The following is a 15404-nucleotide window of genomic DNA, read 5'->3' on the forward strand; positions in this document are numbered from 1 at the left end:
TGTTAGGATATGAGGGGCATGTGGTATGGGCACCCCAAAGTCTTCCACTGCAGCCCCCTCCAGCTCCCCAGCTCAACCAAAGGCCCCAGCCCTCACCTGCACACTGCTTGCAGATGACCACCCCCAGGTTGACCGCAGCCCAGTCTGGGCGGGAGGCCCCACAGTCTGCACAGTGCCGGTTTGCCCGATTGGACCAGATCTTCTCAGCCACCTCGTAGTCAGACAGGGTCTCGGTTACTGCTTCCTGCAGAGCGGCCGCCCAGCTCTGCCGAGCCCCCCCAGACTCGGCTGTGAAGCTGAGGGGTGGACAGCCAGTCTGTGGGCATGGACACCCCCCCCCCCCCCGCCCCAAGTGTCCTATCCCACTGGCCATTCCTGCAGAAGCTACCACATGCCTCCTCTGGGCTAGTCCAAACGCTCCTGACATCCTTGATCCTGCTCATTGGTCCCCCATCAGGGAACACTCACTGACACCCCGCTAACAAGGCCTCTAGTCTCCTGTACCCCATGCCTCCTCCATAAATGTCTCCCCCAGGGCCAGAGACTGGCACACCCTATGGAGCACACGTTGTCATGTGCAAGGACTTGGGTTCAAGCCCCTGCTCTTCATCTGTAGTGGGAAGAACCTTCATGGGGGGAGGGTGAAGCAGTGTGTCAGGGATCTCTTTCCTTCTTTTTACCCACCATCAATTTATCTCTCTATAAAAATTTCCACCAAGATTGGTGGACTCATCGTGTAGGCATCATGCCCAAGTGAGAAGCCTGGTGGCAATTAAAAAAACAGTCTCTCCCCAAGCCCTGTTCCTGCCAGTCTGGGCCCCACCTGAAGCAGCGGTGTGGTGTAAGAAGGTCAAAGCTGCGACTCTTGGTCTCCCGGACACTGCAGCCTTGCAGTTCAATGAAGCAGATCCCGATGCCCAGAGAGAACGCCTGGCAGGGGGGACCAGGAACAGACACCGTGTGGGGCCAGAATGGACGGGCCAGGCCCCAGGCCCCAGGCCTCCAGTCCGACCTTCCTCACCTGCTCACTCTTGTACAGTGCCAGCTCTCCAGGGCTCAAGGCAGCGAACACCTTGGCCTTGTGTCCACGCAACTCCAGCATGCCTGTGCGGAGGGGCCGGGGTGGCTGAGGGGGCCGGGGGTGGCCCAAGAGTCTCTGTTCCTTGAGGCAGGACTGCAGGGTGGAGCACCACATGTCCCGCTGAGCTGAGGGTGGAGGGACAGGGAAGCAGGTTATCTGGCTGTGTGATCACGTGTCCCCACCCGGCGGACCCTGGGCCTCACCCTCACTCTCCGAGCGGAACACAAACACCCTCTGGCCGGTGATGACCTGAAACTTGTTGTCCTTGCTGCCACGGGTCATCTCAATGGCAGTCAGGGGGATCACCCCCTTGGGGAAGGGGTCCTGGAGAGACAGCCAGCCCATTGGTGCATGGGGGACAGGAACTGAGCCCTGTGCCCTGATGAGGGTGGGGTGAAGGCAACACCAACTTTCCACAAGGTCAGTCCTTTATCCACAAATGGTAGGGTGGGGTGGGGTGAGGCAGTGTTGCTCACCAAGCTACACTAGATGCTGGCTGCAGACAGGGGATGAACCCCCCCACCACCACCATAGGCTTCCCCCCTTCCCATCCTGAGCCTTTCTTGGGCCCTCTGTTCCTTCCTGCAGCCCCCACCTTGTCACTGCCGAAGTACATCAGTCTCCTCCCATTGAACTGCACAAAGCGCCTCTGGAAGACATAGTTTCTGAGGAAGGGGACATGGGGGCAAAGTCAGTTTTTGGTTTTTTGTTTGTTTTGTAATTAAGAGTTATAATGAATGTCCCAAACACACCTGGAGGCCTCACTTCAGATCCTGAAATCTAGCTCAGCCGCTTCCGTGGCCAAGACAGAAACCCCCAGCGCTTGGCTGCCCAAACCAGTCCTCCCCCCCAGGGGGGTGGCAGTAGACAGGGCGCCCTACCCCAGTGTGAGGAAAAGAGTGAGCCTCCTCAAACAGGCCTCCGACTCTGTGGAGCGCTCCCCTTCCCCCAGTGTCACCCATAACACACACACTAAACTAAACGCAAAGACTCAGGGGGCAGGGGAGGAGGCCTGGGGTGATGTGGGCTGGGAGGGGGGAAGAGTGCAGAGATGGAGATTGCATGCTGGGGGCTTCCAGGGTCAAGAAATCTAGGACCTGGTTCTACCACCACCCCCAGCCTCTCTCCCCTTCCTCTCCTGCCTTCCCCAGCAACCTACCCCTGAGGGGACAGTTTGTCTAGCCAGCCACTGAGCAGGGGCGTCGGGCGGTCTGCTGTGGAGGAAAAGCTGGCATAGGGTGAAATGAGGTCATCACTGGTCTCTTCTATGTCCAGTGTTGGCAGTGAGAGGATGGACTCCCCAGGCAGCTCAAGGCTGGCATAGCCAGCATCCTCCCGTTCCTGCCGGAGCCTTGTGGGAGTCAGAAAGGGACACACATTAGACCCTCTTCTTTGGAAACCTCACCCATAGCCACTACCAGAATGCCGGGTGGGTACTAGGTCTGCTTTTTCAACAAGAGAATAGGGAGGATGGGGGAAAGAAAGGATGTGCATGAAGCTTCTTCTCTAAGTATATTTGAACTTTAAAAAATATATTATTTTACTTATATATTGACTAGAGACAGAGAGATGTAGCGAGGGAAGGGGGAAACAGAGAGGGAGAGAGAGTAACTTGTGAAGCTTCCATCCTGAAGGTGGGGACTGGGGGCTTGAACCTGGGTCCTTGCATTGCTTGACCCCACATACTTGAACTTTTTTTTACTGGAAACACTTCTGTTCTTCTGTCATTTGTATTACTTGGTGAAGTTGGAGAAGAACTATGCAAGAAGCTCCTTGCCATAACTGTCCACTAATAATGGACAGTCAATAAGTCTTTCTCCAGAAAGTTCTTTCTCTCCCTGGACCAAGATGCTAAGAAGTCTCACCACAGTGATGTGAACTGCCTAACTGGTCACCTGCTTCTACTCTTGTCCTCCCCACAGTCCACTGCCACTGCTACCAGAATGCTTTTTAAAATGAAAACAAGGGTGGGTAGCACAGCGGGTTAAGCGCACATGGCACAAAGTGCAAGGATCGGCATAAGGATCTCGGTTCGAGCCCCCAGTTCCCCACCTGCAAAGGAGTCGCTTCACAAGCGGTGAAGCAGGTCTACAGGTGTCTGTCTTTTTCTCCTTCTCTCTATCTTCCCCTCCTCTCTCCAGTTCTCTCTGTCCTATCCAACGACGATGACATCAATAACTACAATTACAATAAAAAACAAGGGGAAAATAAGGGGAAAAAAAGTTAAATAAAAAAAATGAAACTGAGGGAGTTGGACGGTAGCGCAACAGGTTAAGTGCAGGTGGCTCAAAGTGCAAGGACCAGTGTAAGGATCCCAGTTCGAAGCCCCTGGCTTCCCACCTACAGGGGAGTCACTTCACAAGTGGTGAAGCAGGTCTACAGGTGTCTATCTTTCTCCCTCTCTGTCTTCTCCTCCTCTCTCCATTTTTCTCTGTCCTATAGAACAACATCATTAAGAACAATAATAACTACAAAAATAAAATAAGGGCAACAAAAGAGAATAAACAAATAAATAAAAATGAAAATGAAAGGGCTGGGGGGGGGGATAGTACAGCAGTTTATATAACAGACTTTCATGCCTGAAGCATCAGATGTCCCAGGTTCAATCCCTGGCACCATTATAACTTCATGTTGAGCAGAGCATTTTTTTTATTAGTACTTTTAATGTTTCACATTGTTATCTCAGAAGATTTGTAACAAAAATACATAGAGTTTAGTAGAGGTTTCTGAAAATTGGGCAATCATAGAATAGAAACAAGCCAAGTTTATAAAATCAAATCCTTCTTTATGAGGGCAGAAAATAAAAAAGAAGAAGAAAATGATATCACTTTAGTTCTCTGCATGAAACCCTGCAATAGGCTGGGGAAATAGCATAATGACAGTGCAAAAGGCTCTGATGCCTGAGGCTCATAGGTTTCGGGTTCAATCCCCAATAAGCCACAGCTGAGAAGTACTCTGGTCTCTCTATATATAGCTCATTAAAATAAATAAAATATTTTAAAAAATGAAACCACACAATGCGCAACAAGACCTGTACAAAGAGACAAGACTACTCCCCTTGACCTCATCGTGTGTGTGTGTGTGTGTGTGTGTGTGTGTGTGTGTGTGTGTGTGTGTATCCTCATCATTTTCTTTTCCCTCTTTCAGAGCCTTTGCACTGACTGATTCTTCTGCCTACAACATGCTTCCTTGGGTCTCTTTTTTTCTCATCCTTTGGGGCTTTCTTATTCCATTCTCTCAGAAAGTCCTCTATTATTCTCTGCCATTCTTCAGTGGGCCTTAACAACAGCAGTACAAAGTCACTTGAGACACTTAGAAATACTGTTGTATATGCTCCATCCCTGAGTCCCTCTCTTGAGTGTGGCCCAGGTATTTGTGGCTTTAGAAATTCCTAGGTGGACCAGGTAGAAAGTTCAGCCTGTTACGGCACCAACTTGCACGCCTGAGGTCTCAGAGACCATCGGTTTAATTCCTGGCATCACTTTATGCCAGAGTTGAGCAGTGCTCTGTCCATCCCCCTCTACCCTTCCCATCTTCCCTCCATCTCAATAAATAAATAAGTGAATAAGTAAGTAAGTAAGTAAATAATTTAACAGACCCCAAGGTAGGAATGGCAAGACAGCTCACATGGGAGGGTGCCTATTAGCCATGTGTGTGACTCAAATTTGAATCTGGCCCCCACCACACTGAGGGAAGCTTTGTTGCTGTGATGTCTCTCTCTTTCTCCCTCTGTCTCTCTGCTTTCTTTCTATTTTAAAAATCAGTCTATGGGCCAGGTGGTGGCCCTTCTGGTATAGAGCACATGCTACTATGTGCAAGGACCTGGGTTCAAGCCCTTCGTCCCCACCTGCAGGGGGGGAAGCTTCACTAGCGGTAAAGCTGTGCTCTTTCTTTCTTTTTATTTTTTTTTTTATTATGGTTGGTGTATTACATCAACATAAAAGACTCTGGGTTGGGTGGGGGGGAGAGTATCAGTCCAAAAAGGATGAGAGAGGACCTAGTGGGGGTTGTATTGTTATGTGGAAAACTGAGAAATGTTATGCATGTACAAATTATTGTATTTACTGTTGAATGTAAAACATTAATCCCCCAATAAAGAAATTAAAATTTTTTTATTATCTTTATTTAGTTATTGGATAGAGATAACCAGAATTGAAAGAGGAGGGAGGAACTAGAGTGGTGAAAAGATAGAGAGACACCTGCAGCCCCCTGCAGCCCTGCTTCACCACTTGCAAAACTTTCCCCCTGAAGGTAGGGACCAGGAGCTCAAACCTAAGTCTTTGCACATTATAACATGGGTGCTCAACCAGGTGCGCTATCACCTGGTCCCCAGGTGCCCTTATCTATCTATCTATCTATCTATCTATCTATCTATCTATCTATCTATCTACCTACCTACCTACCTACCTACCTACCTATCTATCTATCTATCTATCTCTATCTCTAGCATCCTTTCCCTCACAATTTCTCTCTGTCCTATAAAATAAATAAATTTAAAGAAAAAGAAAAAGTCAAGGGCTGGGTGGTAGAGCCACAGGTTAAGAGCACATGATGTGAAGCGCAAGGACCAGCGTAGGGATCCGGGTTCGAGCCCCTGGCTCCCCATTTGCAGAGGCGTCACTTCACAAGCAGTGAAGCAGGTCTGCACGTGTCTATCTTTTTCTCCCTCTCTCTGTCTTCCTCTCCTCTCTCCATTTCTCTCTGTCCTATCCAAGAGCAACGACAGCAATAACAACAATAACAACAATGATAAACAAGAGCAACAAAAGGGAAAAAATGGCCTCCAGGAGCAGTGGATTCGTAGTGCAGGCACCAAGCCCCAGCAATAACCCAGGAGGCAAAAAAAAAAAGAAAGAAAGAAAGAAAGAAAAAAAGGAAGGAAGGAAGAAAGAAAGAAAGAAAGAAAAAGGAAAAGAAAGAAAAAGTCAGCCTGGAGCAGTGGAACCTAAGTAATGACTGCTCCTAGTATCCAAGGAAAAAAGTTCCGAGGCAGCTAAGGCTAGGAAACACTGCATTATCTTGTCGCCTACTTCACTGAGAACCTGAAGCAATCAGACAAGAAACCCCAAAGTCCCAGTACTCCATCCACCCAATTTCACACATACCCAGCTATCCTCCTGTTACTATAATAAACACCCCTGTCTAAAACCTATCCCTTCACTGTGACTTGATCACATTCTTCTCACCTACACAAGGGCATCACACCAGCCATGCTTGCCCTTCTCACTCCTATATCAGCTAATTTTCCTCTCTACAAGATCACTCCTATTTACCTATAAGCTTATATAACATTCCACCCTATAAAAAAAAAAGTTTCTTGGGGTTGGGTAGTGGTGCACCTGGTTGAGTACACAGGTTACTGTGTGCAAGGACCTGAGTTTGATACCCCACTCCCCACCTGAATGTTTCTTGAGCAGTGAAGCAGGTCCTCAGGTGTCTCTCTTACTCTATCTTACTCTATCTGTCTCCTTTTCCCCTCTCAATTTCTCTGTCTCATCAAATAAAATAAAAGAAAAAAGGGAAAAAAATGGCCGCTGCTGGGAGTGATGGATTCATAGTGCCAGTACTGAGCCCCAGCAATAACTTTGGTGGCAATTAATATATATATATATATATATATATATATATATATATATATATATATATATATACACTTCCCTTCTACTGTCAACAATCACTTCAATTCTGTTGTTTTAAGCACACACACAAAAAAATTCTTAAAAAATGCTGTCTCTACATTCCCTCTCATTCTACTTTTTTTTTCATTTCTTTATTGGGTAATTAATGGTTTACAGTCAACAGTAAATACAATAGTTTGTACATGCATAACATTTCCCAGTTTTCCACATAACAATACAATCCCCCCTAGGCCCCCCCCTGCCATCATGTTCCAGGACTTGAACCCCCAACCCTCCACCCTTTTACTATGGTGCAATACACCAACTCCAGTCCAAGTTCTGCTTAATGTTTTCCCTTCTAATCTTGTTTTTCAACTTCTGCCTATGAGTGAGATAACCCCATATTCATCTTTCTGTTTCTGACTTATCTCACTTAATATGATTGCTTCAAGCTCTTTCCAAGATGGGGTGAAGAAGGTGAAATCACCATTTTTAAAAGCTGAGTAGTATTCCATTGTGTATATATACCAGCACTTGCTCAGCCACTAATCTGTTGTTGGACACCTGGGCTGCTTCCAGGTTTTGGCTATTACAGATTGTGCTGCTATGAACACAGGTGTACACAAATCTTTTTGGATGGGTATGTCCGGTTCCTTAGGATATATCCCAGGAGAGGAATTGCAGGGTCATAGAGTAGGTCCACTTCTAGGCTTCTGAGAGTTCTCCAGACTGCTCTCTACAGGGTTGGACCAATTGACATTCCCACCAGCAGTGCAGGAGGGTTCCTTTGTCCCCACAACCTCTCCAGCATTTAGTAACAGTAGCTACCTTTTCTTTCTTTCTTTTTTTTTTTTTCAGCTACCTTTTCTGATGTATGACATTCTCACAGGAGTGAAATGGTATCTCATTGTTGTCTTTCCTCTCTTACATTCTTTCTCTCTTTTATTGCCACCAGGGTTATAGCTTGGCTATTTATTTATTAACACAAAGTAGAGAGGGAGAGAGAAAGAGAGACACAGAGAGAGAGAGAACCAGAGCATCACTCTGGCATGTAAAATGCTGAATATCAAACTCAGGACCTCATTCTCCTAAGTCCAGGGCTTTATCCATTGTGCTACCTCCTGTGTCCTTTTTCAATCTTTCTTTCTTTTTTCTTTTATATATTTATTTCCTTTTTGTTGTCTTTGTTCTTATTGTTGTTGTAGTTATTGTTGTTGATGTTGTCGTTGTTGGATAGGACAGAGAAATGGAGAGAGGAGGGGAGACAGAGAGGAGAAGAGAAAGACAGACACCTGCAGATCCACTTCACCGCCTGTGAAGCGACTCCCCTACAGGTGGGGAGCCAGGGGCTCGAACCGGGATCCTCACACCGGCCCTTGTGCTTTGCGCCACATGTGCTTAAGCCACTGCGCTACTGTCTGACTCCCTCAATCTTTCTTATGCCTTGATTAAGCTCTGATTTAGCTTTCCCACTTCTACTTGTCAAAGTCTCCAGTGACCTGCATGCTGCAGTCCCTGTGGTCAATACTCTCTCTTCTTATTGGCCTTCAGCAGCACTTGACACAATGACCTTCATCTTTTTTTTTTTTCCTCCAGGGTTATCACTGAAGCTTGGGGCTGGCACTACAAATCCACTGCTCCAGGTGGCCATTTTTTTCATTTTATTGGATAGGACAGAGTGAAATTTAGAGAGGATGGGGAGATATAGAGAGGGAGAAAGACAGACACCTGCTTTGCTGCTTGTGAAGCTTCCCCACTCCTGCAGGTGAGGAGTGGGGACTTCTTGCACTTAGTACTATGTGTGCTTAATTGGGTGTGCCACCACCTGGCCTGCCCCCTTATCTACTTTCTTCACTTAGTTCCTGCATCAGCACATTTCCTGGACTTTTCTTCTCCTCCACTAGCCCTTTCTCTTCAGTCTGCTCTGATTCTTCTTCTTCTTCTCCAGGACTTCCAGAAACTGGAGTGTAGCTGGATGCTGACCTTGGTGTCCTCTACACTATCAACATTCACTGTCAGCTGCATACTTCCAGCTCAATACTCACAAGTTGTACATTTTGACTTCCAGCTCAGACCCACCTCCAAATTCAGACCTGTGCATTCAGTGGCTTCTCCAATGCTATATAACCTACACCTCACATCCAACATACCCAACACTAACTTCCTGGCCTACCCCTCCTGCTTTACACAGTCTGCCCCATCTCAGCAGATGGTTAACTCCAGGGACTTTTACTTGCTCAGAAAAACACTGTCTAGCTAAAGGCAATGCAAAAACCATACATGCTACTTTACATTCTCTAGAGGCCATATTAAAAAAAACAAAAACAACCAGGTGAAATTTACTTTAAGAAGGCTGAAGAGATAGTGTAACAGCTATGCAAAAGACTTTCATGCCTGAGGCACCCACAGTCCCAGATTCAGTCCCCACCACCATCATAAACCAGAGTTGAGTAGTGCTCTCATAAAACAACAAAACCAAATCATATTAATAATATAGTTTATTTAATCCAACATACCCAAAATATTAACATTTTAAGATAGATATAAATATTAGTAGTATGATTTATATCTATGCTGTCATGTCATCTTTTTTCCATACTAAGTCTTTGAAATCTAGTTGTTATACAACTATAGTACATCTCTGGGGCTGGGTGGTGGCATATCTGGTTGAGTGCACGTGTTACAACTATAGTACATCTCACCTCCAAATGACCACACATCTTATATTCTGTAGCTACTACACTAGACAGTGCAGGTTCAGTTGAAAGCCCTTTAAGTCATTCTTGACTGCTCCTTTTCATTTGACAGCCCTACTTACTCGGACAATTTACCTTCAGAATATGTGCAAAATCCAACCACACCTCACCATCTATGTCCGTGACTCTCACCTTAGTCAGATCTCTTGCCTAGACTGCAGCAACAATCTCTTGACTTGTCTCTCTGCTTTGGCCTCTTTCCCCTTAAAGACCATTTCCAACACAGCAAAGGGAGATCCTTAAAATGTACTCAAAACTCCTCCAGTGGCTTCCTAGGCCACTTATAATAGAAGTGAAAGTTCTTAGAAGATCCTACCCAACCATGGCTCCTTTTGCCTCTGACGTAGTCTCCACCCACACCTCCCAGCCAGGCCACTTGACCCCAGCTAGTCCCACCCACGCTGCTGCCGGACCCTGGGGCACAGAGCACAAGTCTTCATTGAAACTTCTATTTAGTCACTCCCCTGGCCTGGGACACACTCTTTCAAATATCATGACTGACTCATCCTCTTCAGGTGTTTGCTCAAATGTCATCTTACTGGTCTTTATTGTTGTCTCTGGGATTTCACTATCTTCAAGCTGACTTTTCTTTCCTTTTCTTTCCCTTCCTTCCTTCCTTCCTTCCTCCTGCCAACCCTCCCTCCTTTGACCTCTCTATCTCTCTCATTTTTTTCCTTGACAGAAAGAGTGAGATGGAGAGGCAGAGAGAGAGGTAAAGAAACCACTGCACTGAAACTTTCTTCAATTCAGGGTTTTGGCAGGGCTTGAACCTGCGAAGCGGCACATTGTCCAAGTGAGCTATTTTTTGGACCCTTTAAAATTTTGTATTTATCTATAAAAAAATTATTTTGTTGTTGTCACTAGGACTTAGCCAGTTTAGACCAAGTTTTTCAAATAGAAACAGAAAGGAGAGAGAGGGAGAGGGAAAAGGAAAGGGAGAGAGAGAAGATGCCACAGCACTGAAGTTTTTCCCTATAACGTGAGGGCCAGGTTCAAAGAGGGTCCACACACATGGCAAAGCAGATACACTGCCTAAGTGAGTTATTTTGCTGGCCCGATGCTCTAGCAACTTTTTTTTTTTTTTTTTTGCAACTCTTAATGAAAAACTGCAGGGTCTGGGTGGTGGTGCACCTTGTGCATGGCACAATGCACAAGGATGGAGGTTTAAGTCCCCAGTCCCCACCTGCAAGGGGGAGAGGAAACTTCAGGAGTGGTGATGCAGTGTTGCAGTGTCTCTTTTTCTCTCTCCCTTCCCCCTTAATTTCTCTACCTCTACTCAAAATAAATAAATAGATAAATGTATAAAAAGCAGAAAAATCACAGTCTGCTCCCCACCCCTCCATCACTTCACCCTAGTTCCCTTACATTGCTTCTTCTTCTTCTTTTTTTCCCCTCCAAATAAACAGAGAGAAACAGAGAGGAAAAGACCATAGCACCAAAGCTTCTCCTGGCATTGTAGTTCTTCCATGTAGTTTGCTAGGGACTTGAACCAACAGCAATAGCAACCAATAGCAACTGACACAATAGCAAGGCCGGAATGATCTCAGGTGGGCTCTCTTGCTGGCCCCCAATATCTCTGAACAGATACTTCACTTACTATATTCACTGTTAATTGACTATATTCTCACAATGGCAATTATTTCTGGTCTACCCCAATCATTTACAAACACATATGGCATGCAATGGCCAAAAAAAAAAAAAAAAAAAGATTTGTTAAATGAAAAAACATAAAGCATTCCTCTCAATCTTAAATTACACATTCATTTGTTTTCCTACTGGCTTCATGTCCTGTCCACCCTGCCTGACAGTGGGAGTTGGTGGGCTATATCTGCCCTGCACACAATGGGCACTCTGTGTACATGTGACTAGCTGGCTCCATGGTCACCCTTAGCTCAGTGGCTCCTTAAGCTTCCCTTCTTCCTGCCATCATGACCCTGCTGAGTACTCACCCGTGTTCAGCCCTGTCCTGACAGACGCCTCTGCCCTCTCTTCTGTCCCCTGGCACCCCCACAGGCTGGACACCATAGTACAAACAACCTGGATCCATGATGTGTACTGGTAGGGGAAGATGACAGAGAAGGTCAGGAGGAAGCAAGTGAGGGTCTGTCTCAAGAAACTGCCTCTCTCCTCTAATACATGATAACCCACATACCTGTGCCTGTTGCAGGCCTATGAGCAGGGGTAGGGGCAGCTGTCTGGCAGCCATCTGGAGTCCTAAGGGGAAAGGTCTATTGGTCATTAAAGGAGTGAGAGAACAAGCCCTCACACCCTGCTTGTCTTTATCCCCCAGATAATGAACTTCCCCAACCCCTGGATCTCCAGGAACCAACTACAGTCACCTGTCCTGAGCTGCCTGTGCCTCGCCTCTTATGTCCAGGCCGAAATAGATGGCGTTGGGCATCATCTCCATGGTGTTCAAGGTGGAAGATTGCTCCGAGGAGGAAGTGGGTAGAGGGGGGGACTTTGGGCTGGACTCCAGGTTCCTGGACACTTCTGGTCTCCAGAGGGCTGGACTCAATCCAGGCCTCTGGGTGGTGGCAGGGCCACTGAGTCCAGTAAACACTGTCCTGGGCTTGGGCACAGGCTTGGAGGGCTGGGCTGGGGGGGTTGGGCTGGGAGACGGCTCCATGTCACTGTCCGACTGGGAGTGTGGGGGGCTCACTGTAGCACCTGCCCGAAGCAGGCGCAGAATGCGTTTCCGGTGCCCGGTGGCGCTGATACCCAACTGCCTCAGCTCCTCGTCGCCCAGGCCCTGGGCTGCACCCGCTGTAGCCAGGCCATGTTTCCGGAACGTGTCTGCATACTGCTCCAGGTGCACCGTGGCCAGCCACACAGTGACGTCCAGGTCCTGAGGGGCAGCCATGGGGGCTCAGGCCATTGCTGGGGGGGAGGGGTGGTGCGAAGGGAGGGCTCAGGCTGAGATTCCCCCTCTCTGTCCCAAAGTCTGAAGTCTGGATGGGGCTACCAGACTCCAGTCTTCCTCTAAAGAAAAAAAGGTCAGAGGCCTAAAGCTCAGGAGGTGGTATAGTGGACAAAGCCTAGGACTCTCAAGCTGGAGGTCCTGAGTTCAAGAGTTCAATCCCCAGCATTTCAGGCATCTGGGTAATGCTCTGGTTCTTTCTCCCTCCTGCCCATATGTAAATAAATAAATAAATCTTTAAAAACAAGAAAATTTAAAAAAGAAGAAGGGAAAGTGAAGATAGCATAATGATTATGCAAAAAGACTCTCATACCTATAGCTCTGAAGTCACAGGTTTAATCCTTCACAACACCATAAGCAAGAGCTGCGTAATGCTCTGATAAAAATAACATAATAATAACAACAATAATAATAAAAAAGAAAGGAAAGAAAAGTGAGAGGGCTGCATTCTGAAGGCAGGCCAGAACATCAGAAAAGACTTTTTTCATTATGGGTGAGGACTACATTTGCAGGTAAAGTTAACAAGCTCTAGAGAGAAGAAGAGACTCACCCAGGGCCCCCAGCTAGTCAGTGGTAGTGTGGGCCCCTAAATTCTGACCACTCTGGGTCTGGGGGAGAGTTCCACCTCTGTATTACTGCACACTCAATTAAGCATGAAACAAAGGCTAGAGAACCCCACTGGAGCAGTGGGGAGGAGGTTCGTACAATGTAGCCTGAGGCTGTTGTAGCACAAGGTGGGGACAGGGGCAGCTGTGGCATCAGGATGAGAAAAAAGGTGCAAATCCCACTCCCACTGGCTTTGAGAGTGGAAGTATAGCTGGCCTTCCTAATCCTGGCCATTCCCAGTTCCTCCTCCCCTTCCACCTATTGTCTCTGCTGGAACTTCCTTCCTATCCCTCAGCCCTGCCACCCCCACATCCTGCCTGACATGGACAGGCTGCCCTGAGAATCCCAGCTGGTGCCAGCGTGTGAAACTGTGGGTTTGGGCAGGGGCCACTTGGGGAGCCGGGCAGAGAGTGGGCCAGTGAAGCTAGGGGCCAGAGGCCTCGCAATGCAGTCTTCACGCCCCAGCCAGCATGTTCACACACGTTTGCATACATGAACACCTACCCTGTAGGAACGAACTCCATGTATGCAATGTCACCTGCTACCCCTGTTTTGTCCCTGCCTTTTCTGAGTCCTTTTCCCTATCCACACACATAGGCTCAGATCTCTGGGGTTCGTCCCATTCAGCCAGGCTGACTCTGACCCAGGTCTTCTTTCCCTTGGGCCTGTCTCTGACTCTGTCTCTTCTGAATTTTATCTCTGTCCTGACCCCCCCCCCCTCTCTCCCCCACACCATTTCCGTAGCCAATCTCTAAATTCATCTTTGTCTAGCTCCTCGGTTTATTTTCCGTCATTAAACTTGTCTGCCTAAGTCCCCAGTGGAACTAGTTCTTTAGTGTCCCAGTGGCTCTGGCCACCTCGAGACTCCACGCCTCAGGCTGTAAGGCTTTCTCCCGCTTCTCTTTCCGGAGTTCCTGATCAGCTCCCCCGCTTAGCCCGAGGCACCAGCAGGGCTTCCCTAGGCCTCGGTCCCTCTGAGCCCCAAGCTCAGGCCACGCGCCGGGGAGGGGGGGGTGTGGGGGGGGAGAATTAGGGGGTGGTGGGGGGGCTGCAGAACCTCCTTCCCTGACTCAAAGCCCAGCTGCCAAGTGACTCAGGTCCCACCCGAGGGCATGGGCCGGGGAACCTGGAGGTACGCAGGTCAGGGGAGGGGGCGGGCCGGGCAGCGCGGGGCCGTGCGGGCAGCGCCAGGGAGGGGGCAGGAGGGAGGGGGCAGAGGCCAGTCCGGAGGGAGGGGCGGGTCGCTGCGGGGAGGGGGCGGGCGAGGCAGCCGGTGCAGAGGGGGACCTGGGAGCCCTCGAAAGCCCTCGGGGAGTTGATGATGAAGAGGTGGGACGCGGGGACGCGGGGGTCCTCACCTCTCCAGCAGCCACCGTGCGCTCCCGGAGACCGCCGCGCTGTAGGAGACTTGGGGTCCCTCCACGCCGGCCCCGCCTCCCCTCAGCCCTCCCCCCACGGGCCCCGCCCCCTTCGCGGGGCCGGGTCCTCGGCTTGTGCAAGCGCAGGCTCTCCCAAGGTCTGCGCGCCTTACCCAACCGCGGCCTCTCCTTTGGACCCGGCTCACTGCTCTCGCCCGGACGTGCAGCCCTCGCAGCTGGATCCAAAGGAGAGGAGACCCGGCTTCGCCGCCCCTGCGCGGCTCCCTCCCCGCCCTGCGGAAAGGGGAGGGAAAGGGTCGGTCCTTATCTCCCAGGACACTTCTCCCACGCCCAGCAGAGTGCCTGACCCCTGGCACCCAGTTGAACCGAGGGGCGGGGGCTGGCATCCTGGAGTCATGAGAGGGTTTCCAAGTTGGGGGAGCCCCTCTGGAGCCCTGCGATCTGAATGGAGGTGGGGTGGGCAGTGGAGAGTAGGTGCAGAGGCCCATCAGGGGAGTCCCCAAACTGCTAGTCCCTTCCGAAGGGGCCGGCCTAAGGTTTCTTCCCTGGAATGAAGGCTAACATTCCTATTCCCAAACAGAGGCTGTCTTTTTGAAGATAAGGCTGGAGCTATTGAAGTAGCTTTTTTGTTTTTTTAATCCTTGAGAGAAGCCCCTCTCGCCATTCTCCTACTGCAATTGAAAATAAATAAATAAATAAATAAATTTATTTATTACCAGAGCGCTGCTCACCTCCGGCTTTTTATTAGTGGTGCTGGGAATTGAACCTGGGAGCTCAAAGTCTCAGGCATGAATGAATGTATAACTATTATGCTGTCTCCCAAGCCTGCATTTTTAAAAATTTATTATTATTATTTGCAAGGAACTGGGTGGGTCGGAGGCCCAGTTGGGGTGCCTGAAGAGATATGACTTCTTTCCCCTGCCCCCACACCTTGCACAGTCCCAGCCTGTCCCCAAGAGCCTGAAGCACTTCCCCCTCAGAGCTGAGTTGAGCTGGGGTTTAGCTCTGTGTGGTGTTGGGGAGGGGGGGGGGGTGGGGGGTGCC

The 15404-nt window shown here is 48.9% G+C and overlaps 1 protein-coding gene across 5 annotated transcripts in view; it reads right to left on the bottom strand.

The window, feature by feature from the left end:
• The window catches only part of ARAP3 (ArfGAP with RhoGAP domain, ankyrin repeat and PH domain 3), a 47347-nt gene extending 32530 nt beyond the window's left edge, over positions 1–14817 (bottom strand). Inside the window, exons 1-10 of one of the 5 annotated variants that reach the window (XM_016186368.2) lie at positions 14340–14622; positions 11795–12303; positions 11608–11669; positions 11405–11510; positions 2241–2432; positions 1677–1746; positions 1285–1405; positions 1022–1206; positions 824–930; positions 97–296 (exon numbers count right to left, since the gene is read on the bottom strand). In XM_016186368.2, coding sequence (XP_016041854.1) covers positions 97–296; positions 824–930; positions 1022–1206; positions 1285–1405; positions 1677–1746; positions 2241–2432; positions 11405–11510; positions 11608–11669; positions 11795–12084 — 1333 coding nt within the window. In that variant the 5' untranslated portion in view covers positions 12085–12303; positions 14340–14622. Of the gene's footprint in view, positions 1–96; positions 297–823; positions 931–1021; positions 1207–1284; positions 1406–1676; positions 1747–2240; positions 2433–11404; positions 11511–11607; positions 11670–11794; positions 12336–14339 lie in introns of those variants that run through there. The other 4 variants (XM_060179980.1, XM_060179987.1, XM_060179992.1 and 1 more) reach the window with 4 other exon arrangements.
• Between the last annotated feature and the right edge of the window lie 587 nt (positions 14818–15404).

Source organism: Erinaceus europaeus, chromosome 2 (genome assembly GCF_950295315.1).
Source record: "Erinaceus europaeus chromosome 2, mEriEur2.1, whole genome shotgun sequence".
In the NCBI taxonomy this organism is placed as follows: Eukaryota; Metazoa; Chordata; class Mammalia; order Eulipotyphla; family Erinaceidae; genus Erinaceus; species Erinaceus europaeus.